Below are 27,977 nucleotides of genomic sequence, written 5' to 3'. Positions count from 1 at the left end.
CAAAAACTCAAGTGCCAGAGAGATAACCAGAAGCAATCTTAGAAGGCTTTTCTGTAATGACATACCCTCCTCCTACTGCCACACAAGACCAAGAGGTTTGATATATTCCTGTGCACGGGAAGACAGGGACCCACAAGAGCAATGACAAGTTTGTTAAACTTCTGAATTTCTTCAGTAGATAATGGAGGGACCCCTTCATGGAAATCCTTCAGCAGAGTCTCAGGAATCACCAAATAGAGGCACATCCACCCACAACTAGACAGGATTATTAAACTGTTCGCAGACCCCTAAAAAATTTCAAATGGAGGTGCAGTCCCCTTTGAAAATCTTGAGTTTGCAGATCCCCGGGGTCTGCAGACCACAGGTAGAAAACCAATGAGACAGAAAAACTATCAGCAATGGAACAATTATATTGTGGGTTATAGTAGCAAGATCTCCTTTGCAGTTTTAGAGGACTGCTTCTGCCACCTTTAAATCATGATGAGCTATACTTTACTTCAAAAATCAGTAGGTCCAGATACTGACTAAGGATTACACAGCACGAGGGGGCAACTCAGCTCCTTTGTAAAGAAAGCCATGCTTCTAAGGCATACGCTTTTTCTTTGATTATGTAGCACACACAAATACTAAGATTTCTACAAGTGAAACCCCCTTGTAATTGCAAACAATTGTTCTAAACCACACTTGAAAAATTATATTTGCTTGCTCATCCAGGGCGTATATTTTTTAAAAAAACCTAATTAGTAAAACAGGTTTTTCAGCAGCATCATGGTAACCATGGGCAACGCAAGCAGATTTAGTGGACTTTTTTTTTAAACATAATTTTGCAAAGCTATTCAAAATAGATATAATGCAAGAAAAACAAAGAAATGCTTAAGTGAAGATGCTAAAAAACCATTGTTTATGTAGTCCAAATGTCTCTGCATATCATCTTAAATATATACTATAAAAATGCCATCATGACTTTCTCATTCTACAAATCAACCACCACCAAATCGGTGTCCAAGTGTATTAAAAATGAAAAAATTGTTACTTGATGCCCAGTTGGTCAGCCTGTGCACTGTAGTTAAACCTCACTGCCCTTTCAGGGCTGGGGCATCCAGGTGGAGTGTAATAAAACTAAAACAGGAAGAAGCTTTTTGCCATCTTCTCCCTCTAAGAGCACTATCTAGTGGAAAAGGAAGCATACAGCAGTTCTAATAGGTCATGGCTCCTTGCAGTGGCAAGATCAAAAAACTTAAACATTAGTGCTGGAACATTAAAGACTGGTTAAGTGCTACAAAATATTTTGAAAGGCTGGGAACAGTGATTTTAAAGCACTAATGCTGTTTAATAATCAGACATTGGTTTTGATGGAAATGAAGCCAGCAGCAAGGTCATTAGAACTCTGATATTTGAGCTCTGGATGGTGGCTAAGCCTTGTAAATGACATCTTTCAAATAACACCTATTTAAAAAATGGAGGCTCCAACATGGTCCTACAGGGTACAGTAGTTTAAATTTAAGAAGTTACTGAAAGACAACTTTATAGCAAAACAATTTAAACCACACATTCTGAATACCCCCAGACGGAACAAAATTTGCAGTTGTAGAAAAAAATATCCCCTTGCATTAAATGTCCTTTCACTTAATGTTTTTTTTTTAAAGCCCATCCTCATACCCTAATCCTGCAAACACTTCAAAAGCATAACCCCATTCATAGACTCTGAGACTAGTCATATGAGGAAAGTTACATATGTGCATGAAAGTATTTTCAGGATCAGTGGCTGTTTCCAGCAACACACTTCAAGTGATGTGGATATCACTGATACCTAAGAATATTTGGGGTGATCCAAGACAACTGTGGTATGAAAATATCTGCTACAACTATATGCCTGTGTTAGAGGTTGTTCAGGTTTTATAGGGAAAAGTTTGGCCAGAGATGGGCAGGATGCAATGGTTATTATGGACCAGTACTTAATCGTCTACAAAATTCAGACCATAATGTATTTTTATTTTAAATATAATAAAGCATCTAGTACTTAAAAAAAAAGGCACTTTCCAGGACTCTCTCATAGCTTAAATTTACTTTCTCTCTCTCTCACACACACACACTCTCTCCCCCTCAACAAATGCACATTTCGCACACCAAGTACAAGAACAGCATGATGCGAAAACTAAAATAGTACGGCCAATATTTAAGTGCTATTGAAGTATACACATAATACCACTATATCCACATTTGCATGCTCTCACTTGTTAAAATGCTGTCTTGGGTGGGCCTCTCTTTAAAGTATAAAGTCAAGCTACAATGTAATGCTAAAAATTCTAGCATCAGCTCCTCCTCCTGGGAACATTTTTCATTCACTGATAGTCTAGTACACATACGCTTCAAAGTTGAAACTGTCATTAATATTGTATATGGTAAAACACATACTTAGTAGACATTGGACAGTTATCTAAAAATCTCGCTGTTGCATTCATAAACCCACGAGCAGAAAACCAAGCACAAGAAACAAGGGCACGATGCAAAGACAAGAGATGGAGAACAGAAACTATGCTACAAGAGAGCCTATTAGAAGTGAAAAATATCTTCACCAGTAGAAAAAGAAACAAAAATACTGACTTAAGTGTTCCTTTTATTTATTATAACTTTTCCCAAAATTTGTTCTGTTGTGATAGCCCTAAGTTTCTGATAAGTGGGGGGCTGGAGTTTATTTTTTAATGTAAACTATATATTTGTTTCCCTATCTGGTTGGTGGTACTTAAATCTCTGTTTACCTCCTTGGAGGTTTTTTTTTCAAATAGGCAAAGAAGCAGAGTTACAGGTTTTTTGGTTTTGCTTTTAAATATAAATTCCTTGTGTGATTGACCCTATGTCAGGTACTGGCATCAGGATTTGGTGGAACATATTCCATCTGACTGAGAACTAGGAATGACAAGTCAATAGGGGAGGAGGGCAATGAAAATACTTTGCCTTGTTATACTTTATAAAGCTGGTTATTGTTATTTATAAATTTGTAATGCAGTAGCAGCTATGGCCCAAATCAGATATTAAGGCCCCCGTTATGCTAGGCACCATAAAAAAAAAAACCACACACAAAAGGGTTGTCAATCCTAAACTTGAAGATTGGCTCAGAATGGTTTTGTGCTCTGCATGTGTAGACCCATTCATAGTGAAAATAGTGAACTGCATCTCGATGAGGAAGGTAATTGCTCTTCTTGCATTTTATTGTAAGCAGCCTGGGACGATGAATTCTTGAAGCCAGGGGAAAGTATACTAATTAGGTCATGGATTGTATTGGAACAGGTGAATTTTCCTGAGTCATTTAAGTCGGGAGATTTCAAGGGGACTTTGTAAGGGAAAGAGACATGCTTACCATCCAGGAATTTGAGAGGAAGCAAAGGAGCTTTGTAGACCTTTTAGTTCTCTTATATTTGGACATATCTAGAGCACAGGAGGGTCCTTAACAAATCAGCAAGAAGGCTGTTCTGGCAGAAGGCTTGCGTTGAGGTGGTCTAGTCCAGTCCATCCCATATCACATTTTTCAGGAGACAGGTTTCAAAGATCACGGGATCACTGCATGCCCACAAAAACAAATTAGACTATTCACCGAATAAGGTGCTACCCAGCATAAGGAGCATCATAATCTGACCTGTAGATATTTGTGGCTCGGATTTCAAGTTTTTCCTTCATTTATATATTTTCTCTTTGTATAGATACATACACAAGCATGGGTATAGATGCATATGTGCATATAAAAAATATTGATAGTTTGCAAAGCAGCAGCATTTTTGGGTAATACTTTGGTATTTGGGTAGTGAAGACAAAGAAAAAAGATGAATTATTTATAAAGTGCAGTGGTTCACCCAGCAAAGCAGATACTGACAAACAACAGGAACATCGAGAGAGACAAAAAACAGGTGGGCAGTTCAGGATAACACAAGGTAGCATAACTACAATACCAGCCAGACACTGTTTTGTTTAAAGGTAAATGGAGATTCAAAATCTGGCTCAGTTCAAAACTATCTCAATACACAATGGGAGACAGGAGGCATCTTAAAATGCAGCAAACTATAAGATCATGAGGAATGGGAAACTAGCTGACTCTCGCATCCTATCATCATCACTCTGCAATCAGAGTCCACAATTTAAAAACAAAACATCAGAGATTGCCAGAGGTTGCTTTCCTGGTTATGGTCGGTAAGACATCTACTCTGATCTACATGGCAGCCTGCAGGTGGTGCTCTGCACTGCCATATAGGAAACTCTGGTTTCATTCCTGGCCTTAGTGACACCATTTCAGACATCTTAAGGCTCCCAAGTAATTTATAGTTCTGGGCAGCAATTTGGGATTTGATACCAGGAAAACTTAATTCCTGAATTTCCCAGTTTTTCACTCCCTGAATAAATACAGTATTACTGTGTAGTTAGTTCCTTTAGCACTAGGGTAAAGGTTGCAGAAGTGCTTCTTAAATTACCCCTCAGCTAATTAGATGTTTTGGTTGGCCCTAAAGTGACATGACTAGTGTATCACTATAAGAATGATGGGAGTGAACAGAGTAGACTGATTTCAATCAGTGACTTAAATCACCAATTTTAATCACAATTTAAATCAGCAAGCAGGCAGCGTTGATTTAAATCATGTTTTGTATTTGTACTTTACTTTTCTTTAGGAAAAGAATTAGAGTCTCATGGGATGGTAACAATTAAAACATGTTGATTTTTAACTAATTATAGCCTTTACACTAAGTTTGGCGCTTCTTTTTGCTAGCCAGGATGATATACTATCACTCTATACTTTTTTTTAAGCACTTACAGAGCTTAACATTTATTCAGATTTTTCATTTTTACCTTTTTGTTGTTAGAATGAAGGGAAATGATGCACTTATTTACTAGATTTTTTTTTTTACTTGCAATTTGCATCAAGCTTTATTTGGATGGAAATTTAAACAATTAAAAAAGCACAAAAATAGCATTTTCAATTTTTTTCCAAATATTAACGCTACCTTAAATGTTCTCAATACATAAGAAAAAGTGTTTAATATAAACATTAAAAAAATACTTCTCTCTCTCATTTAAAACTAACTGATTATACAAATGAAGTATTATCTGTAGTCAGTCAATATTGATTGTTCCTGGTCACCATGTCCTTTTAGATTTTAGAAAAAGTTGATCTCATTCTGTTTTTGTTCATGGAAGAGGAAAACAAGCATTCCTGCTTTCTACATCTCCCATTTTTTTTTCTTAATTTTGAATGAACTAGTCATTGAACTGAAATAGCTGAATAAACTGAAATAAGGAAAATATTCTCTCTGTACCTGCTAAAGAGACTACTGCTGTCAAAAGCTGGGCTAGCACTTCAACAAACTTGTTCCAACCGCTTAGTCAGTGACTTCCACTAGTTCAATGGTGTCATTTTCTTTAAAACTTTGCAAACACGTACAGCTAAATAGTTTTTGTATTTAACTTAAATTATTTTAATAGATTAGAGTTTAGGTCTTAATATAGGTTATCAATTGTAAATAGGTTTTTTTTTTAAAAAGAAACCTGTATTTTAAAAATGCAATTTAAATATAAATATCTGATCTAATAAAAACTGATTTTAAACCATCCTGTTAGTGAACAGTTTCCAGAGTGTGAGAGAGCAAGGATGAACTCATTCTGCACAAAATTTAACAGAAATAATTAAAAATAAAAATCTTGGGATTTATGCAGGTGGAAATGAGGTATATCCTGGCAAAAGATCTCATCACTGCCAGTACATAACTAACTAAAAAGATGACAATACATGGAATTCCGCTCAACATATGTGGAGAAGGAAAATATTGCATTGACCTAAATAATATAGCAGTGGACAAACCAGAGTCACGGGTGTTTTGCAGCTATTTGATTAAGATTAACCTTACACAAAATTATACACATTGCTGTATTTGCCAAAAATCTACAACGCAGTAGTCCATACTACCCTGAAAATGTAAACAACTTTTTGGAATCCTAGGTACCTACTTTTGGGGAGGGATAGTTCATGAAAAACAAAGTTAACAATCCACAATAAAAACAGCAAGGTCTTCCCAATACTGTAGTAGGCCTTAACTTCATGAGATAATGTAGCCTCACAACAGCATGTAAATAAGCAATTTTTATTAACAAAATTCAAAAAACAAACTTGACACATGGAATTGTTTATCTGTCCTTTGTTTATATACACAAAGGAATCTTGTACCATTATTCCTTTCTGCTACAAAACCATACTTTCACAACTACCTAATTTTGAAAGACAACTTATTTTACAATCACAGAAATTAAATGTATGAATAAGTTGTACAAATTTGTAACATTCAATTTCTGGTGTATCTAATAAACGATGCAGTTTTTTTCTGTTTTAATTCAACTTTTTAATATCAAAACACTATATTCAAGTCACAGGGATTTTGTTTTAATACCTGATTTACATTTTTAAAGACTTTGTAGTATTAAAACACCATTCTGTAACCATTTTAACAATAGTAACTCAAAAAAGTTGAGTTACTGGATTTTAAATCTTTGTTAGTGGCTTATTTTTACAACCACTAACATGCTACACATAACATGAAGTCATTTTTCTGTCAAGACTAAAATTAGATTAATTGCGGGTTTCTGTATTATCTGATTGTGTCTTGTTTTCAGTTCTTGTACTTCTTCGGACCTCAAGCAAGTCCCTCTCTACCATCTTGATGTTACTGAACTTTCCATTTGTACACATCTCTGATCTTGGCTCCACTCAGTTTACTCCTTTGCATTTCAATCTAGATTTTGTCTCTTCATCATTGTGACCCTGGGACCTCTTGATGCCAACTGGCAGAGGGCACAGAGGAGATGCATGGAGGTTTACATATGGTGCACAGGGATCCCCTGGGTCCAATGTTACATAATAATGTGCTAAAGTGTAGCATTTGAGGTCTCTACCAACAGCCATGAAACACTGGTCATCCTAACCATTGTGAGATGTCTGTACAGTTAATATTTAAGGAGTCACGTATCTATGCTGAAAATTATGCCTACAAGTCAAAGCATGAAGGGGCATCTGAATATTTAGCATATCTGGTATGTAAATACCTTGCAACAGTGCCATGCGAACGCCTGTTCTCACTTTCAGGTGACGTAAATAAGAAGTGGGCAGCATTCTCTCACATAAATGTAAATTAAGTGGTTTGTCTTAGCGCTTCACTGAACAAGAAGTAGGACTGAGTGGACTTGTAGACTCTGAAGTTTTACATTGTTTTGTTTGAGTGCAGTTATGTAAAAAAATTCTATGTTTGTAAGTTGCACTTTCACGATAATAAGATTGCACTACAGTACTTGTATGAGGTGAACTGAAAAATACTCGTCTTTTTTACAGTGCAAATATTTACAATCAAAAATATAAAGTGTACATTTTGTATTCTGTGTTGCAGTTGAAATCAATATATTTGAAAATGTAGAAAAACATAATACATTTGAAGTGGTGTTCTATTAACAGTGTGGCAATTAAGTGGCAATCTTAATTAAGATGCCAATTAATCATTTTTTAAATCTAGTTTGTTTTCCATTAATCACATGTATTAACTGCAATTAATTGATGGCCCTTCTATAAACAAATTAAGTGGAGCAGTGATCTTGAAATGAAACTGGTAAGCTGTGTACTATTGCTTTGGGAGTAGCAGATCTCTGAATTCTGTGAGTGTCCAGCAGAACATGGGATGGACACTCCACAGAGATGCTTGGAGGGCTTGGTGGATGGAGTGCACCTATTCCTTGCCTGCAGAGTGACAGCAAAGCCTGTATAGGCTGAGAGGGGAGTGCTTGTGTTACCCAGGGCTGGTGGAGTCAAGAAGCTGACCCCTGGCAGGCACAGACAAAAGTTTCCTCCCGTAAAGGTAGGTGGTAGCGAGATGCCTCATAACCTTTAGCACCTCCAGGAACCGTCACAATCATCCTTTGTAACTCAGTCAACACAGATACCCAAAATCCAGTATGTCTCCAGATTATGTCCTGTTATTGTTCTCTAGTAGGTAGCACAGCCAATTCTTAAGATCATCCCTGTTCAGGAAAGTTCCTAAGCATGTCCTAGAACATGATTAAGTATTTAAACTCCACTGAAGTGCTTTCCTGGACAGGTATGCTTTCCTGAATCGACAGCCACAGGTACTCCAAAAAACAACTACATGTCTATTTTCTGAGGTTCATAATGTTTACATTACTTACCATTTATTTCCATATTATCGTCTTTATTAGTGTATGTTGTACATATCCATTAGAATATTACTGTAAATGTAGGAATGGTATAAGCCCTTAGTACAAAGAGCTAAGATTACCAGATACTACGCCTTGCATTCTATTTCTCACCCTCCCATTGCTGGCACAATTCTAGCAAATGTGTTTATTATTAATAAGTATTGTAAAGAACCATCCTAGAGTGGGTGGTGAATGAACCAATTTTTTCCAGATCCTTTTATGATTCCATGAGGAAAGTACCAGACTTTTCAAAATAAGCCATTTAAACTATGCTCTTGAATTATGCTCCCTGCCACTATGCAGCAAATGCTCAATAGAGCTTTTCCACACCAAGAATTGGCTATTTAATTAATACACATTATATATTTCAGTTTATCAAGATAAGGTATTACTGAAAATCAAGTAAGCAGAAGAGCCCTTCAAATAAATTTAAAATGTCTCTTTGATGAAACATTAACAGTCAAAATCTAATTTGGTAACTGACAGCATGACATTTATTTTGACAAAATATCTTGTAATTTTCAACTCTTAAAAACACTGACCAAAGCAGATACCACAGTTAACAAGGAACATTTGCTTACATTTTCTTATATCCAATTCCAACAATACAGAAGAATAAGTTACCTAAACTCAGTCTCTGGAAAGAATTCTCTGGATACTACTTTTTATTAGCTGATAATCACTTTGAATGAACATGGTAATCTTGTTTAGAATTTCAGGGTCTACACAGATTGTGTTTTCTTTTAAAACCTACACTGCCTTGTGGACTGAAGTGCATCAAGTTGCATTTTTTTTTTAAACCTTTCAAATAATGTTCTGGGTTCTAAAATCAGAGATGACCAGATCGTCAACACATCTGTTTAACCATACATTTTAACTCCATTTGTTCAAATATTATTCACATTAGTCCCATACATAGGTACGAGGTTTCTTCCCTGCCCTGGGCTGAGAGGGAGAGTGATCACAGTTGCAGACAAAGTTAAAGTTACAAAAACAAGGAATTCACACTAAAATGTAACCTACCTTAGCCATTTGCATGGTCTGGTGGGGCATGTCCTCTGGATTCTAAATATCCATTAATTTTCCCCCCCAAGAAAGCTATCATTTGTGAGATGCTATAAGAGCTTGCATTATTGCTCTGCAACAAGCACCTTACTCACACTATTCCCAGAACTGTTTGCATGGCCTTGACATCCATTTGCTTGGTGCACTGACAAACAAGAGATAGCAATATTGACTTCTACTACAATAGAAAGAACGGGAGTGATAGAAGGAAAGTGCAATATGAAACAGACAATTTAGAAGTATTCCCCCCCCCCAGATTCTAAAAAGAAGGGTAAATAACCATGAAGAGTTAAAGGATCACTGCCTCTACCTTCAAGTCCAAAGTTTAAAAACTTAGTTAATGTTCTCTTTTCTTTTTGGTTAAATTTTTTAAAAATCCACTCTCCTAGCCAAAAAACTAAAGATTTCAGAACCATTCCACATATGCAAACATATCACACCTTTGAAGGGAACACTAGTGCAGCTTCCCTTCAAAGTGTGGTTGACCACACAACCACTCCCAGTTATTCATAGTCCATTTGCAAGAAAAGCCATTGTGTGGCTTCATGTTCGTGTGTATCACTAATTCCATACCAAATTTACTCAGCTCACAATAAATGCAAATTTTCCCCAAAACGACAGCCCTTCAATCTCACACTGGGCTCAAAGTCAAGCTGGGCGCTCTCTCACATCTCATCAGTGATAAAAGAACTGCAGGCCAAATTATGTTCTGAGTGCCACCTGTGGAAAGCTACTTTCCTAAGAATTATGCCTTCTATCAGTTACATGTGGGCATCCCATTTGTTGTCAATAGAATTGCAAATATGTAACAGATGGTATTAATTGACCTTCAGCATATTACTTGCTATTAAGCATGAAAATGAAAGATCCCCACTTGATTTTCGAAAGTCAGAGTAAATTTGTATGGAAGACAGATATGCAATATCTATTTCACTGTAAACTGAGCAAACCTGAGATGGCATAAGTGATAAGAAAGAATATGGAACCCCAGAAGTGTTTTCCCCCCTAAGCAGTTACTTCTCATTATAAGGAAGGGAGAGATCTCCAACAGACACTTTCAAGAGATCTGGAGTAAGCATCGATAATGTGTCTTCTCAATGCCAATGAAGAGGATGGATAGAAGGTATGGAGGAATAGATTAGGACTTGATGGTGTACTGGGATAGCTTGAGGGATCAGGTTATGACTTGCAGAGGAAGGGAGAGGGAGATGCCAACAGTCAGGATTTTCTTGATGGGTTGAGAGAGGGAAGTCTGAACTGGACAAAAGTCAGGGTCACAAATTGCTAGAAGCAGGCACCTATAAGGAAGGTAGAGATCACATAAAGGAGAAATAATTGGGATTGAGTGGTTCTAAGACTTAAGGAAGTTGAGCCAAAAAAAAAAAAAAAAAAAAAAAATCAGGGAAACAGGTGAGTCAAGTCCCAAGACATTCTGTTAGGGCTTGGGCTATAAGACACTAGCATCATAGGGTAGGATTTCTTGTTACAGTCCTGGTATTTTGGAGTCAGGATCAAGTAGACAGTGATCACCTGCTCTGAACATGTGTGGAAATCTGAAATATAATATAAACATAAGGAAACAGATTGTTTTAATACCTTTATTAATATTTGATAATACATAATCAATAGACACCTTTCTAAAACACACCAGGAGTCAAGCTGCATGTATCAGAGTACCAAAGAATACATTACACAATGCTGGTGCACAGAGCAGAAGTATCAAAATACCAACAAAAAACTATATTATTTTTAAAAGTGTTAACAAAAAAATTTACTTTCATGAATGGAAATAAATTTTAATATGGATAGTTTTAAGCTTCCAAGGGGTTGTAACAGAGCTAAGTAATTTTTTTAAAGCTTTTTTAAAACTAGACATTATGACTTTAGAGACTTTACTATTAAAACAATTCTCAGTAGATGTGCAGAGTAATTTAGATTATCCTTCACCAAATAAAGTTATGTAATACCTCAATTCAGAGAAGGATGCCTACTCAGGAAGGGCACTTAAGCATGTGCTTAACTTTAGATCAATGGGACATAGTCACATACTTAGGCCGTCATTCAGCACTTATACCACCAGTGTTTAAGATCACATATTTTGCCCTTTTCTTGGATTTAAAGATGTTTAGTCCTGAAGCTCTTAAGTAACTTCTACAATTGGATTTTAAATCTCTGCATGCAAAAAAGTCAAAATAAATATACCTATAGTAAATAAGCTATTCAATATGCGTAAGTGAGATACTGATTTTAAAGAAAGCTGTCTTACTTTGAAAAGTTAAATACATCTTCACTTTTGATTTACCACACTAAGCTTTATATGGCATCACCACACAATTGTGTTTGTGGATTAAAGAAATCAGTTTAAATAAATTTATTTTCAATCAGTTACTGCAGTCCCATATTTTAACAAACATTTTATCAATTTTCTAAAAAACACTAAATTATAAATTGTGTATTTTACAGACTATGACTACAGCAGAAATCAAGATGTAGGCAATAAGCAGTTTGATAGCTATTCTTGGCAAAGGAAAAGCCACATGAATGATTTTTTAATCTGAAGGGCCCAATTTAAGTAAATCCTCTGCGAATGTCTCACTACATAAGTATGTATTTAAGCAGCACTATCTAAACAATTATTTTTAGACAATATACTTCAACTGAAATGCATTCCAACATAATAAGAAATCACAACTGCCATGAAGCTGTAGCCTGGGGGCTGTGTTAAGATTGTTAGGCAATTTAGGTATGCTGGTTAATTTAATGAAAGACCTAGGCATTAGTTAAAAATGTTTCATGGTGAACTGATTTAAGAAACTAAGTGGAAGGTGGCACAAGCATCTGATTAGTTTATTCCGATTGCCAGAAGCAGATCATTGGGGAAGTGGGGGGAGGAGATGCTGTTCCACTACTGATAAAGGCTAATGTTAATTCTCTTTACAGATATACTTTATAGTTACAGAAATTGAACCAGAGGTGCCAGGGGAGGTTGTGGTGGGGGCGGGGGAGTTGGTCTTATAAAAGCAGCAGTGTCTGGAGCACAAGAGAAAGCAGGTTTCACAGATTCCTCTGAGGTCTCCTATGCAGAGGAATAAGAGGCCCAACTTCACTTAATTTGAGATTTGAAGATCTGCTCACGGTAGTACAGCTGGAGACTTGCAAGCTTTATCGATGTATTTACTTGAACCCTGGGGCAGCAACGTAAGAGAGGCCAGATCAAACAAACATTCCGCATAACACTTCAATGAAGAACTACAGGAGACCAGAATGTCTCCTTAATGACCATTTATTTCCTAGGAGCTATAATCTGTCTGGGCTTCCACCCCAAAGACAGCTAATACTCTGGCTCAAAGGATTCAGCATGATCTGGAAGAAAAAGAAAAAAAAACAACGAACAAACGCCTCCTCTTCCATAACCCAATTTGTGTCAGGGAATCTTACTTGTGAAAGGTCAAGATTCAAGAATAGACTCATTGTCTGGAATCTTAGAAGGCCCTTCTCAAGGTCTTCCACTGAGGGCTCATGGCACTGTAAGGGCTGAAAGTTCATGAAGTAATTTTTGGGGAGTGAGGAGGGAGAGAAGAGCCACTGGATCCACCTGGGTAGTATTGAGTCCAACATAGTTCTAGCTGAATTTTCTTGGTATGAAAGAAAGACTGGGGAAAAGGGGCCTGGACCTTTGAGGCTGCAAAAGCCCTCTTAGAATCCCATTGCTCGTTGCAGGTTTGATTTCTGTGGTTACAGCCACGGGACACCCACAACAGCCTGTCTGCCTCAGCTATGACACAGATGGAGATGGGGAGGTCTGGCAGTGGGCAGTCTGAGGGAGAAGCTGCTGCTGCAGCATGTGGCGTGAAGTGAGGAGGGAGAGCTTACAGTTAAGCTCCTACTGAAAAACCTCACACTAAAAACATTCTCTGGGCCACTGGCATAGCTGCAAGGAGGGGTCAGCAACATCTCCTTTGATCAGTGAGCGTTCTTGCCCTGGCACCCTGCTCCATTGTACTCACACAGGCAAATCAAAGTATCACGGGAATTGCAAAATCCAGCGATGCACAAACTAGTAAATCAGATTTCCCTGGCTGAGAGAAAAGAGTGCCTGGGTCCGCCTACATGGTTTCCACAGTCATAGTATCTCAGCTCTTTTGTGCAGAGAGGGGAGAGAGGAAGAGCAGTAGGAGAGCTTACAGCACAAAGCAGTACTGATTTGGGGTTGGAGACAATGAGGTGCACATATAAACCCCTCAACAGGAAACTTTCCACACTACAGCAAAGTGAGTGGGGAGAGAAATGCCTTCCTTATTTCTCACAAAAATCTGTTGAGCCCGAAGCTCTTCTCCTCTCAGTCTAGAAAGGTGGGCAACAAAGAAGAAACGGCAAAGAACCAGCCAAGTCAGTCCTCCACACTTGAGAAGGCAATACAAGCGGCTATCCCCAAGTGGGCTCAACCTACCTGCAACACTGATGGGGGCGTTCAAGAATTCAGTGTCTACCCAGGGAACAAGGGAGAAGCAAATCCTGGAAGCAGATCCTTCCCCAAAGGAAATTTCATTTTGACTCTGCAACTTGGGAGCTTCTGCCTGAAACTGACTCACACTGATATTTCTTGGATTCTGTCTTCTTCCTTTCTTCAATCATCTTTCCTGTTGGTTTCTTCCCTTTGCTTTGGGGGGGGTCAGCTGGAAAAAGAATGAAGCAGAAGGCTAAGGCATGACTCCATAATTCCGGGACAAAGAGGTAAGACTGAAGGGGAAGGAGAAGTGTATTTGATACCTTCTGAACAACAGCTGCTTTACAGGTTTTTCAATGCTCTGATTTGTCAAAAACGTCTAAAATCTTTTTAAATTGCCAATAGGCTAAGACCAAGCACAGGAGGTTTTTGTCCAGAAAAGTTTTTTTTTCCATGTTGTTACAAATAGAGCTGGTCAGAAAATTTTGACCTTGTCCAAATTTTGTAGAAAAACTGAACTTCCACAATTCTTCCTTCCATTTTCTGACAAGCTCTAATTATAATCACAGTATCTACTATTGCAACACAATGAACAGCTCTCCACAAGATTAGGCAGAAAGAAGCTGTGAGATGAAAAGGTGTTTATACTTACCTGGAAGTTTCCTTTAAACTGTCCCCCTTTTCTTAGCAGTACTAGTCCACAGCTCCAATAGTAAGGTCTTCCTCTCTACTTGCAGAACCAGACCTGTCAATCACTGGCAGCAATGCAAAACTCACTTCCCCTCCTGAAAGCCCACCAGTTGGGAAACTTCAACAGTTAATATGGTACTGGGTACTTGTAACTACACATCATGCCTACTGTAGAACACAAGAACCTCTGCAATCCCTGTGTTATTGTTTTGCATTCCTAGACCAATTTTTCTTCCCTGGGGAGCTGGATCTGTGAAGCTTTACTACCTGAAGAAAGCAAGTGTTCAGATAATTAATCTACCTATTCTTTAGCACAGGAAGTTCCATAGATCGTTAAGATTTTACCAGCACTGTGTAGCTGGAGTGATGGGGCATGGCAGCTGAAGAGGATGCAAATATATGCCTCATCATTTACTTGAGTCTGCTTTTGTTTACTGAGGTACACAAGTACCTGAAGTACATGAATGAGTAAGGTGGCTCTAAAGAAGTTGCTTTACTTGTAGATGAAGAAAGATCCTACCTCTTTCATCAGTTCACCTTCAACACTGAATACGACGAAGACTTTGTTTAACGTGGGAGCTTTTTCCCCCGATAGCAAGATAATCTTGTAGACAGTTGAGGATGCACTGTTTTAGTCGAATTTCATGATCTCTGCCTGAATATTTGAATTTTACCACCACCATGTTGGTTCACTTCTTTCCAGAGATTAAAATGGTGGACATTAATTTGGCTGAGCATCATCTCTTTTTAATTATGGTTTGCCTCTCAAAAGCCAGATGCAGCCTAGTCAAGTCTGCTTGGCCCCTTATGCATGACTAGTCCTTGTGGAAAAAAGGGTCTGTCCTGCTTTGGAGGAAAAGTAGCTGACCTAGCAAGATACTTATCAGGTCCAGGCAGCGGGGTCTTCTTAGCTAATATCTCATCTTTGCTTTCTCTAACAGTCTACATCATTCTGGATAGGAGTAGAAAAGGAGAAGAAAAATGGTAGTATATGCAGTGCTCTTTGGGCCAGAGCTTCTGTTGCTATTGTATTTGATAGCTGAATACTCAAAAAGAATAAAAATAAAAATCAAAGTAATAATTCATGTATTGCACGGTGAATAAAAGGGTCTCACTGGTCGTATCTGATGACTGACAATACTTTGCTCCTCAAAGAGTTTTCATGTTGCTAGAAGATGTTGCTTGCACTTCCACCTTCCACAACAGTAGCAACATGTAATGCCTTGAGTATCACACTGCAGTCCCTGGTGCTGGCTGACAGGTATGGTGAGTCCAAAGAGGCATCCAACACACAAACAATAAAACTTCCACAGTATTGAACCCAGCCAAATTCTTAGTGCTAAGCAGGAGTGCACCCAAACATTAAATCAATCCACCCATTCAAGAATTTGCTAAGTAAAGCAAGCAGACATATGCGAAGGCCTGGCCCATCCCCTTGTAGTTTTCTCTGAGGCAGGAATCTACCTTCAGATCCCTGGAGTGGCTAGCCTTTCAGAGCACATAAGAACTCCCTTGGAAAGGATAAAAAGCACACAAGTTTGCATAGGTTTATCTTGAGGACTCAGGAATAGGAAGATGGGTTCCTGGTTTGTATGTTCTAGCTACCATACACTCTGATAGGACTTTTTAACTCCTACTGTCACACTGGTTGGAGTCTGCTATATAGATGTGTTGCCAGGCTGGGGACAGCTAGATTCTTCTGCATCTTTTTGGAAGCTTGTGGGATGGTGCTTTTTACTTAGCCTTTCCTTTTTCAGAGTTGGAGGGACAGAGGGAAAAGATCTAGCTCTGATGCACCTGAATTCCTCTTAGGCATGACACAGACATGGTTCCTTCTACCTTTGGGGTATGTGCTTATCCAGGGAAGTCTATGTTCTTGCCCCTATTTGAGTTATTTTCATGAGGGCCAGCGTAAGAGACACAAGATGCTGGAATGTGCTTAGGCCTGCAGGGTAGATCTTTACTGTGAAAAGAATTTGCCGATTCCTTTGATGTGGAGGACTGTGTTGGGCTCTTCCTCGCTGGAGAGAGAACACCCTGGTTACAACCCCACCAGGGAAACACAGGCTGACTTAGTCTCTGGTAGATGGGCATGACAGATTTAAAAAGTAGACTGATGGTCTATGGTGCCCTTTTCTGCCTTCTGTCTGGTCCACTGGCTGTACCGCGTGCCGGTCATCTTCCTTTCACAGCCTTTTGTGGAGCGGCAAGAGGCAATGCTGTTGCTCCACATGATTAACTACTTTTATTGTTGATGAGGGCTCTGGGCGTGCAACAGCTCCCTCTGAGGCCTTGTTTGAGCTGGCCTCATTCTATTGCCCCCAATAGGAGAGGGTCAACTGTCACTCAGTGCTTCTTGGGGTTAGGGAGACAGTGGCAACTGTTTATCTTTCATGGCTCTGCTCAGAACCCCACAAAGAAGGCCTACACAAGTCTGTGCATGACCACTATGGAAGCCCTGTCTGGAAAACAGACAAAAATCCCCAGAGATGCATTTGGTAAGTAGAGAGGAGCATAAGCAGAAAAGCTTCCCATTTCCTTTCTTCTTTATTTGTTTGCCATGATGAGAGCAGCATTCGTCAGAGTGCACACTGCTGCAGTACCTCAGCAAAGGAATGCAGAATCAAAGTCTAATTCCAGACACCCAGCTGCTAAACCAGATGTATTTTAGCCCTCTAGATCCACTGAATTCTTTTGCTTTGTTTAAAAATGTAACTGATCATCTGCAGCAGTGAAATATGAGCCACCTATCTGCAGCTACAGATGCAAAAGTAAAAGGGCAGGTTCTATAGGAGAAGTGATTTTTATCCTACTTCCAGTTATTGACAGGTCTGGTTCTACTTCCAGGACTGCAAGTAGGCTGAAAACCCACTACAGGATTTGTTGACCTGCCTATGCTAAAAAAAGCTGTTTTCAAAACCATGTACACAAATACCAAACCAACAGAGTAAATCCTGGCAAAGTAAATGTCTTCTTTTGGCACCAACAGGAAACATACATGAATTGTTAAAACAACAACGGACATGTCATAATGATTGCTTGGCACTGAGTTCTGTTGGCTACTGACACTAATTATGGAAAAACTGATTTTTTTTAAAAGTTAGGGGGCAAAATGGCTTTTGAACAATACAGTAGCTACATTTTAAGGGTCTGTTAGCATTTCCTTTATAAACCTACTTTGAGGGGTTTTTTAACGCAGCTGAATAAAACATGCTTATGGCTGAAACTTGGCATAAAATGTCTCTCAGAAGCAATTTTAATATATTTTAAAAGCAAATTAGGTTTAATTATTTGAGACATCTACAAAAATAATGTGTGATCCTGACTCTCCCTTGGGATGGTCACAAGAATCAGTGAGGTTATCTTATTTTACATCTTCAGTAATGATCTCGGAGTTAAGGTAAACCAAATGTTAATGAAATATAGAGAGATTAAATGAGGAGGTATTGCAAATACCAGGAGAAAAGAAAAAGGATAAAGAGATCTAGAGAGGCAGAAAATATAAGCAGGAAATAAAATTAGATTCAAATCAGAAAATGTACAATCTAACAGTTTATCTACACTGGAATAATGGACACATGGAAAAAAATACAAAAACTAAATAAGTGCACCTTAGCTAAGCAACAACTAAAAGGAACATGGTAACATCTGAAGGGTGTAAATATCAAGCAAGGAGAGGAATTTAAGGTGATTGAAGAGGATATAATTAGGAGCAATAGAAAGAAATTTAGTCTATTGAGGAAAATGTCCTGACAAGGAAATTTTATAGATTATAGAACAGTCATCCACAGGAAGAGGTGAATGGCACATTTTCTTCAGACATTTAAAATTACACTGAATGAAGTTCTAGAAATGTACTGTGAGAACAAGCACACAATGGCAACAGGTGAGACTAGATGAGACCACAAGAAATGATTTTTTCCCCCCTTTCTGATCACTGGACTATCAGTAGTGTAAGCGTCCTGGCCTTAATAGCTTTTGATGGCATAAAACATTGGTTTCTAGAATCAGTAATTCTTGAGATAACAATCATTACAGTGGAGGAAGAAGGAAGCAAAATGATAATCTGAAGAGTTGATTTTAAGGTCAAATGTCACACAGATTACCATGAAAAGAAACTAATGCTATATACCATCAGAATGCTCAGAATTGCAACTTTCCAGTTTATAAAAAGCTTTGGTTTCTAACCATTTTGTTCTAGCAGGGTATTTGTGTCATCAGTTTGGGAGCTGTGCCACAAATGATGTGGACCATATCAGATTAGAATATATTTATTTGATTAAATTAGCACTGAATATAGCACATCCTGGGCCAGTGGAGTTTTCAATCCTTGGATGACCATCCTAATTTAAGAGTTTCACAGAGTTTCCATCATACCAAGCAATTTTTGGGTCACATTTGCACAAATCTGAAGTATATTTCTCTTGCCTATTTTAAAGTCAAGAGAACATGCATAGGAGCAGTAAATGCATGGGAGTAATTAGGCTGAATCATGTATTATTGATTATAACAAATAATTAATGAAAGAATTATTATGCATAAATGTAGTCATTTGATAAATCTTATAATTTTGGCTTTTTTTAAAAATACCACATCATTGATATAGTGGTCCAAAAATTTCCCTTTTAAAGGTCATTTTAATTTACAGGTAGCATATTTTAAAATCCTTCATAGAAGGGGCTATCAAAATTGGGGTTTTTTTATTGTTTCTTTTGTTTTGTTTCCTTTCAAAGTTTGTATGCCAAGTGTAGCTGACAGCAAACTTCAGCAGCCTAGTTAACAAAGCATTTTAAACAAGACTTTAATAGTCAGATCTCATTGGCACTAATATAAGTCCACTGTAAAATAAATGAATAAATAAATTACCCTCTTTCAATTTTCAGGCAATTCTAAGCCTCAAGTGGTTCTGGGAAAATATCTGAATTGGTAAAAAAAAATTGTTTTTCAAACGACGATATAGTGGCTTTTTTTTTTTTTTTTTTTTTTTTTAAAGGAGCTAATTTTTGGAAGAAAAAAAAGGTTACCAACATATTGGTAACATACTCCAATTATTGTGCAAAACTTGCAATTTCTTTATGTTAATAGGGGCTTTCATTTTACTTCTCAGAATTCAGTGCTTGGTTTACTTGATTCAGTTATACCTGCAATTAGCTTATGTGTTTTTTAAAAAACATTTGATTATTTTGTATCTTGCTGATTTTCCACTCAATACTCTGAATCCTCACATTTCTTCTACCCTTCTCTAGTCTTTCAACCAGTTTTCTGTTTATGTCAAGTTCTAAGTTTTTGTGCTACGAATGAGCAGTGTGAAGGGTAACCACTCCAATAAGGCTACCAGCATTTTTCAAACTGAATTTTGCAGATGACATTTTGCTAGTCTATTCTCCTTTGGTATTTACGCCTGCTCTTCTCCATGACTCTCCTCTAATGTTTGTAATTTCTGGAGAACTCATATAGCAAAAAGCGAAGGAAGTTTGTCTCCCTTAGATATAATCATCCTACTCTCAATAAATATGGATCACTGCCATTAATGCTAGTGGAGAATTACACACTATGCACGAAGAAAGAAAGAATCCTAAATAGACTACTTTTTGTAGCATTCACTCAAACATGTAAGTGCTATCCTATTTTGAAAAGGAACTCACTGACGGCATTGTGTGGTTCCATGTTTATTGTGTTCCATGTCAAATGTTCTCAACTTTCAGGGGAAAAGATTGTTTCCTATCAGCCTCGCAATCTCAGCCTGGAATATGAGACTCAAGCTGGATTCTTTCCTTGTCTTTACCAGTAAAAGGATGAGGCTGATTTGGGTCCTCAGTTATACCAGTTGACTAACTGGAACTTAATCTTATTGCTGAGACACAAGCAGATCCTTGATGTTCTCATAGTTGTGTTGGTTCTGCAAACAGGAGTACAAAGTGGTAAAAGCTTATTTTAGTCCAATGTGTGCAGATATGATTGAATACATATGGGGATCAATTTAAAGCCCTGACTTTGCAAATGACCAGTGTGCCCATGCACTATGTACTGCAGGATCAGGACCCAAGATCTAGTAAGAAGGTTCAATTTTTAGTAATTTTTCAGAATAGACACACACTTAAAAGTTGTTGATTTCACCCAGCTTATTACACATGTAAGATATTAACAGTACATAAAGTAAAGCTGATGATCTTCCCACAGAGCTTAGTCGAAGCTATATTCAGTTGTACTGAATATTCTTGAAGTGGTTCTGCAATAATTTAGCCATTTAACATTCTCAGAATGTTCTATGATTTAATTACGTTTCCTTACTGGACTAAATCCCCAAATTTACCTATATTTTAATTAATTATTTGTAGTATTAGAAATTAATATCTATATATATATTCCCCAAAATATGACTTAAAACAAGACGAAATATTTTGAGTTCCTCTTGTTTTAGTCTTTCCTTGTAAGGAAATTCTCACCAACTCAATTCAGGCAGAGTTTTCTATTTCTTTTAAATAAAACTACTTCTTACACTCACTTCCCCTCCATCTCTTCTCCATGCAAGCATCTTTCACCTACCTGCTTTGCTCAGTCAGACCTCCCAGCATTTGCACTAGACATAATTAACTTTGGTAATGCCTCTTCACAGGCATACCAGTGTGCAATGTTAGACTCAGTCATTCTGTATCTGTTGAAATATTAGCACTTGTTTTAGGTCACTTACAAAGAACAAAGTTAAGCCATATAAAATCAAACAAAACAGATACAAACACGCACATACAGTTTTATTTCTACGTTAGGCTCATTACTTTTGTAGAACTATAAAACATAGAAAAAATAACATTTGCACTAAAAACCAAACTTACCCCTCTTAATGATGTGGGTTTCAAAGTCTGATTAACCATATTTTAGATGGTTTTATGCATCTCACAGGACCCTCTCCTTCATTTGAGTCAAGCCTTGATTGACAAAAATGAACACGGTCTAGAGCAGATAAAAAGAACTTCCCTCTTGATAAAACAATGCTTCCCTCTAGCACCCAACCAAACATGCAACAGATTACTAGCCCTTTTGATCACAAAGACTATTCTATTTATCTGAACATTTTTCTGCATGATTACTGCATGCACAGATTCTTTTGAACTGAATTCTTGACAACTATGTTTGCCAAATACTTTCTTTGGAGCTTCATATTAATTTCCTGACCTATTTTATTTCAATTATTTTTCCTTAAGAATATAACAAAGTTACAGGCTGATCTTACTGCAAAATATGAATTTACATTAATTTAATTAAAATCTTCTATCTAAAGATTCTGAAGGTAACCCCAGCTCCCCATATCAGATGTGAAGGGCTACTATTCAGTGAGACATTTAAAAGATACTAAGAGTAGAAAGGGTTCTTTGACTCCATGTTTTTCTTTTAGGGTAAAATTTTAAAATTAAATTACAACCTGCACTGGGAGAGCTCTGCATTAAAAATACATGTTTTGAGAAAAACTCTAGAAGATATACCTAAATTAGGAATTTCTAAATCTTAAGTGTATGTTACATGTAAATTATAGATCTGCTTTATATTTTCTCCTCATAATTTTAATAGTAATAGCTTCCTACCTACCACCAAACAAAGTGAAAGAAACTAGAACGAAGTGCAGAAAGAAGCATAAAAATCTCAGCCTAAGATATTTGAGCTGTTCCCCTCTGTCCCATTTCTGCAGGTAAACTATTTTAATCAATGAATGTATATTGAATTGTCCCTTCCAAAAAAAAAACAAAACCCACCACCCACAATATAGGCTTAGGGCATGAAAGTGCTGTTTTAAAAAAAAAAGCAAGCAAATGCAGGTACATGTGACAACTCAGGTTCAGCTAGTCAGCTAACTTATGGGAAATAGGTTTTGCTTCATTAAGTATCTGCAATGCAATCACCAGCACATGCCCAAGGTTATGTTTTGAGGCTGTAAAGTTAGGGCATGTTTTATGTGGTGTAAGATTTAATTTAGAATTATTATAATTTTTAACTTGAGCTACTCTAACAAGCTGTTTGCCCAGATAAAGTTTTTAATAATTCTTAATGATAATAAAACGGGATATCTCTTAAGCATTTAGCCAATTAAACTATATAGTTTGTCACTACTTTTTTGCTATACAAGAATTATGTTAGCAATAACCATCTCATGTCAGTTCCTGCAACCCAAGGGTATATATTTTCATGTACCTCTGAGCTTCCTTTAATGCTTTAAATCAGATGGTCAACATCGTAGTTCCCATAGTTCCAAAAAGTGACTTACTGTAAGACCAGCTGTTAGGATCAAGACTCCCTCAATGTTTTTTTCAAGTGGTCAGTTCAGCAGGGAAATACTTGGGGGGGAAAAAAAAGCAATGACCTCTTATTCGTGCATTTCACATAAAATAATGCAGTACACATGAGACAAGCATACAACTTGTTTATGTATGTGGTACCAAATAAAGCTATGGTCCTCCAATGGGATCTTGTTGGGCAAACTCTTACATTCCTTGGGAATTCAATTGAAATCAATGAGACTCTGCATAGCTGCAAGCATCTGCCTGCGTTAATACAGCTGCAGAATCAGGGACTACTTTATTTAAAAAACCCACTACAATAGTTATGAGATGGTTGAAAAACAAAAACAAAAGGTGGATGATAAGCATATGGAAAGTTCCATCCCATCTGACCTTTCTGGAAAAATCATCATAGCAATTAATTTTAGGAGCCTAATGAAAGTGACAATACTACATTAAACTTCAACCAATTCAAATACATTACAGAGAAGGTACAATGTAAACTCAGTAGCTTTCAGAAGTATCAAGTAATCAAAAGTTTGCTTTTTAGTAATATGCCTTAATATCAAGATACAGCATTATGATCTTTTAACAACTGCCATTAGAAATTAAAATCTTTCTTAAATCCCTCCACTCTGTTCTGAAAGTGGTGTTAACTGTGTTTAATTTGCTGCTGCTTTGTTGTTTGTTTCCCCGTTATTATATTTTAAAGAATAACACACTAATTGCTTGCCTTTCATTACCAACAGCAAGTATGTGTTTGCTCTCAAACCTTTGAACAGTCTGTTCCACAGTCTTGTAGGGTGAGGGGTGTGTTCCACATTGAATTAAAAGCAACTGCCATGAAGGATGCTTTCAGTCTCTAGGGAAAGGGGTGCCAGAAATTTCCTTGAAAAATGTTCGCTGCTGCCTCTGAAGAAGTCATTTCTCCATTCATCCAAGTCACATGTTAAGAGAGTTTAGCAAATTAGGAGAAAATGAGAAAGACACAGTAGAATCATGCTTATTAAATGATTTTATGTTTTAAAATATTTTCTGCTGTGAAAGTCTCTCAAACCCAAGAAAGTATAAAAATACAAAAAGATCATATTGCTTACACACACTTACATGTAAAAATATCTAGCAAATCAGTTATCAAGGGAAGTAAATGTTTAACCCCAACCACGTTTACAGTGGAAAGTTTTATTGAAGTGAAGTGTTAATTTAAACGTATACATTTATTTTTTTATCCCTGATTACTTGTGGTTTTTTTTTTTTTTTAAACATTGAGGCAAATTATCTTGATCTCACGTTAAGTGTACGGAACACATAGTGAACCCTGATACTAACTTCAATGGGGAGGGGGGGAAGGGTGGTAAGAACTACCAGAGAGCATAATTCTTTAAGGAAAACAGATATTTTCTGTGTCTTATGTTTTTGGTATTTCAATTAGCATATTCTTTATATGAGCATTCTCAAACTTTCCCCACAGTGGACAGAGTTGGTTTCATAGACCATCTTCTCCCTGTCATTCACAACCACACAGAGCCCATCCCTTCCGATTTGTAATCACTTAAAACCCATGTAGCCACTGTAGCTGTTGCTTACTTTAAGTCATCCTATAAGGAAAGTATTAACATATTTTAGCAGCTAGAAATGACAACAGCCAACTCTCCATAGGCCGTAGACCACAGTTTGAGAACCACTGCTCTACTACGCGTTAACCTGGAACTTGACTGGGATTACATTCAAGTATTCAGGTGTAGTAAATAAACATGACATGTTATGCTGCAACAAACATGTCAGTGCATGTATCCATTTTCTACAAGTCACAATGCAAGAGGTTCCTTAGATAGAATCACACAGCGACTGCTAGACGGCACGTTACGCCGATCCACGCTTATAACAGTTCACACAACCTCAAACAGGCAGCTAACATTAAATACAAAAACACAAGTGAAATATTTTGCAGTAGTATAAAGTTAACACCTTTATACATTTATGAACTCCTTGGAGGAGTTTTTAGATTCTCTAACAATTTAGTTAGTTTCATTTATTAAATGATAAAAAGTCCATAGCCAAAACTGTCTTTTTTTTTTAAGGAAAGTTTTCCATAATTTCTAAGTTGTTACTTAATCATTAAACTTTAATTATTAAACATTAGAAATAATGTTGTTCTTTAAGACTCTGTGGCACTGCCTCAAACTGGGTCCAAAGGTTTGCATTAATATGCTCCATCCTGGCAGAACCCAATAACTAGGCAGAGCACCACTGATTGATGAGGTTCTGTGCAGGCTTAAGGTTCTGTCTATATGGAGCTTCTTGTATGATTAGGGCTCTACTTAGTTTTGAGGATTAGTCAAAATATTGGCATCAATTTTGTGGCATTTGTGATTTAACTCAGGCCTCCCAGGCACACACCATGATAGAAGGTGACAATCTTCCTTGCTGTTCAATGCAGTTAGTTCAAATACCCTCCTATTTGCCAACTATTTAAAAACTACTCTAGCCTTACACTGCAAATATTATTGTCAAGCATAGAAGTCTTTGCTTAAAATTTACTTCTGCCAATTTCTCATTTTTAATTATATGCAAAGAAGTCAAAAGAAAATTTTTTATTTTTACATTAGTATTTCATATTTTCTTCTTACTTTAAACCAAGGGTCAGCAACCTCTGGCACGCGGCTCGCCAGGGTAAGCACCCTGGCGGGCTGGGCCAGTTTGTTTACCTGCCACGTCGGCAAGTTCGGCCGATCACGGCTCCCACTGGCCACGGTTTGCCGTCCCAGACCAGCCGCGTGCCAGAGGTTGCCAACCCCTGCTTTAGACTCCTGTTGCATGAGTTTAGGAATGTAATCAGGGCTTTGGAGTGGAACCCGGAACTGGAGCACGGAGCAGCAGGTTTTTGCCTGGAGCTGGAGCAGAGCCGGAGCACAGCTCCAAAGTCCTGAACGTAATGACACAGTAGATCTAGGAACTTACCATTAGAATACAAATAGTAGGGATCCTACAATGAGTAATAGGGCCCTAAATCTGAAAATGAAGTTTCTCTCAGTGATAGAGGATCATACACTGCTACTAACTACCATTCTAAAGGATAGCATACATACCCTATGTAGGAGTTTAAATGTTTAAAATGTATGTACACTTAAAGGGTCTAGACTAGTAGGATGTAACTAGTCAGAGCAGAGTCATCTTTGAAGGTTTTTTAAATCTTTAAAGCTATAACGAAAGCATTTATTCTGAACACGAGTAATAATTTGACTTGTGCCACAGTTCAAAGAGTTTAATCAACTTACTAAAACTATAGCTTTTAAATCAATGCTTTTTTTTTTTTAAACGTCTTACTTCAGTGATTTGCAAATGTAAAATATTTTATCACCTTTCACAAACAGATAGGAATAAAGTGCTCAGAGGGAATTAAATCCTTCCATGGGTGTTTTAGTTCAAATCTAATTATGAATTTTTCCTCACTCTTTCTCCTTCCTTGCTTTTTATTCCAAGTTGTAGCTTATAATTTCTTTGAGGCAAGAGAGGAATAGCACCCTAGAGTTTCCAAATACCAACATTTTAGAATTTCTTTCCCATTTATCTAGCAAAATTTTGCCTTTAAGTAGCTACGGTTGAGTATTTCAACAGCAGCATCTGATTCTGAGTGTCTCTAATTTTGAGTGCCCACCGTGAGACATATTGAGCTTCATTTTCAGAGGCATCCTCCCACTTAAGCCACCCCAAATTAGGGAAAACTTTTCAAAGTCTGGACTAGATAAACTGGTGCCAGAACAAATATCATCCAAGGAAAGTCATAAAAAATAAATGGATAGAATTACTTTTAAAAATTATAACCAAACTGGAAGTTAAGAAAATGAAACACTACAGGCAAGGGCCATCACAAATTAGGCAAGAGTCTGACTGGCATTCTAAAAGGAATCTCTGCAAGAAAAGGTGTTGGTTCACAGCACTCTGGAAGGAGAAGAGACACTATAAAATACTGGAAGGTGAACGCAATCCTCTCTTCTGTTGATGTACCTAGCACCAATCTAAGTTCAAAGGGTTCTTTGAAGTCAAAAGACATGTCAGCAAAACATACATCTGCATCCAGTATTTAATGAAAGCCAGAGAGAAACTAACCTAAAAAAAAAAACGCTTCTCCAAAGGGAGTTGAAATGGACTATTTGTTTACATTGGCTGTCATATAAATAGGGATCCTTCTCCAAGAAGCCAGCAAAATTTTAATACTAATACTTCTAATACTAATTTTGCACTTTAAGCCCTCCCCAGTTCTTACATCAAATTGAAATAACGACAACTGAAATAGAGACCTTCTTGCCATTTTAAACAATGTTTTGATGACAGTCATTACTGCAGAGATCAAGTGTGTTGGGCTGATCAATTAAATAGAGACTGCAATCCTCAGCTTCTGAGGTAGGCTTCTGGTGTAACTGTTGTCCATGGTGGTACTGTCCATAGAATTTCTTTCATTAGAGGAGGATGTGTCTTTACTAAATGAAAGAAGTGAGGATTAATGTGGTTTCTACTGATTCAGTCTCAGGGTGCCACTGTGACAGTCTGAAGTGACAATGTAAGGTGGCCCAAAGTACCAAGTCAACCAAAGAGAATATAGAATTACAGATAGCGGGGACCTTTTACTTTATTATTATTACTATGATTAAATAGTAAATGTGAAAATTAGAGAAAGATACTGTCTGAAGCAACTTTCAGAGAAAAGTACCACACTATTTATAAATTTAAGAGTTTAGGTCCAAAGTAGGATTTTAGAAGGGGGATACGTACTGCCAAATTTTATTGAGTTTTGCCTCTGGTACCTGCCAGAAGTTTTTAGATAAGCATTAACAGATCGGAGAAAAAAGGATTTGGATGTAGTTGAGTGAGGGTGGTGGAACATACCAACATTTTCTTGGCTGCAATTCACCCACCTTGGTCTGCTCCTCAGCTGAACAAAGCAAACAAAAAGTAACAAGCTCTGAATTATTATGTATGTAAATGTTACCACCTCTGTAGTATTAACATATGTCCGAGTTATTGGCTTCACTACATCAACTCCTCCTGCTGCACTCTTCTGTTTCCTTACAAGGTGCAGTAGTGGAGTTGAATGCTGTGTAGGCACACAGCGAAAGTAAGTTAACAGGTTCTTATATGCTATTCTTCCTTTTGAAGTTTTTATTTCAGGCTACTGCTCTACTCAGACTCCTCCTTTCGACTCTAAAAAGAGAAAGCTGAAGAAAAAATTAAATGAAATTGGATAAAAAAATTTAACATCTAATGATAAA

General features: G+C 37.3%; 1 protein-coding gene across 12 annotated transcripts in view; it reads right to left on the bottom strand.

Moving 5' to 3' along the window:
• Nucleotides 1–27,977, bottom strand: part of TSC22D1 (TSC22 domain family member 1) — a 123,055-nt gene that overhangs the window by 74,182 nt on the left and 20,896 nt on the right. Inside the window, exons 2-6 of one of the 12 annotated variants that reach the window (XR_005593576.1) lie at nucleotides 23,480–23,634; nucleotides 22,695–22,764; nucleotides 21,271–21,363; nucleotides 20,984–21,092; nucleotides 20,051–20,336 (exon numbers count right to left, since the gene is read on the bottom strand). The exons of 5 other annotated variants lie outside the window; for them this stretch is intronic. Coding sequence is in view for 2 of the 7 variants with exons in the window: in XM_039522287.1 (XP_039378221.1) it covers nucleotides 20,984–21,012 (29 nt within the window). In the remaining 5 variants the exon portion in view is untranslated. Of the gene's footprint in view, nucleotides 1–10,967; nucleotides 13,977–20,050; nucleotides 20,337–20,983; nucleotides 21,093–21,270; nucleotides 21,364–22,694; nucleotides 22,765–23,479; nucleotides 23,635–27,977 lie in introns of those variants that run through there. 6 more of the 12 variants (XR_005593568.1, XR_005593577.1, XR_005593575.1 and 3 more) reach the window with 6 other exon arrangements.

This window comes from Mauremys reevesii, linkage group 1, assembly GCF_016161935.1.
Source record: "Mauremys reevesii isolate NIE-2019 linkage group 1, ASM1616193v1, whole genome shotgun sequence".
NCBI classification, from domain to species: Eukaryota; Metazoa; Chordata; order Testudines; family Geoemydidae; genus Mauremys; species Mauremys reevesii.
This window is presented reverse-complemented; position numbering and strand designations above follow the sequence as displayed.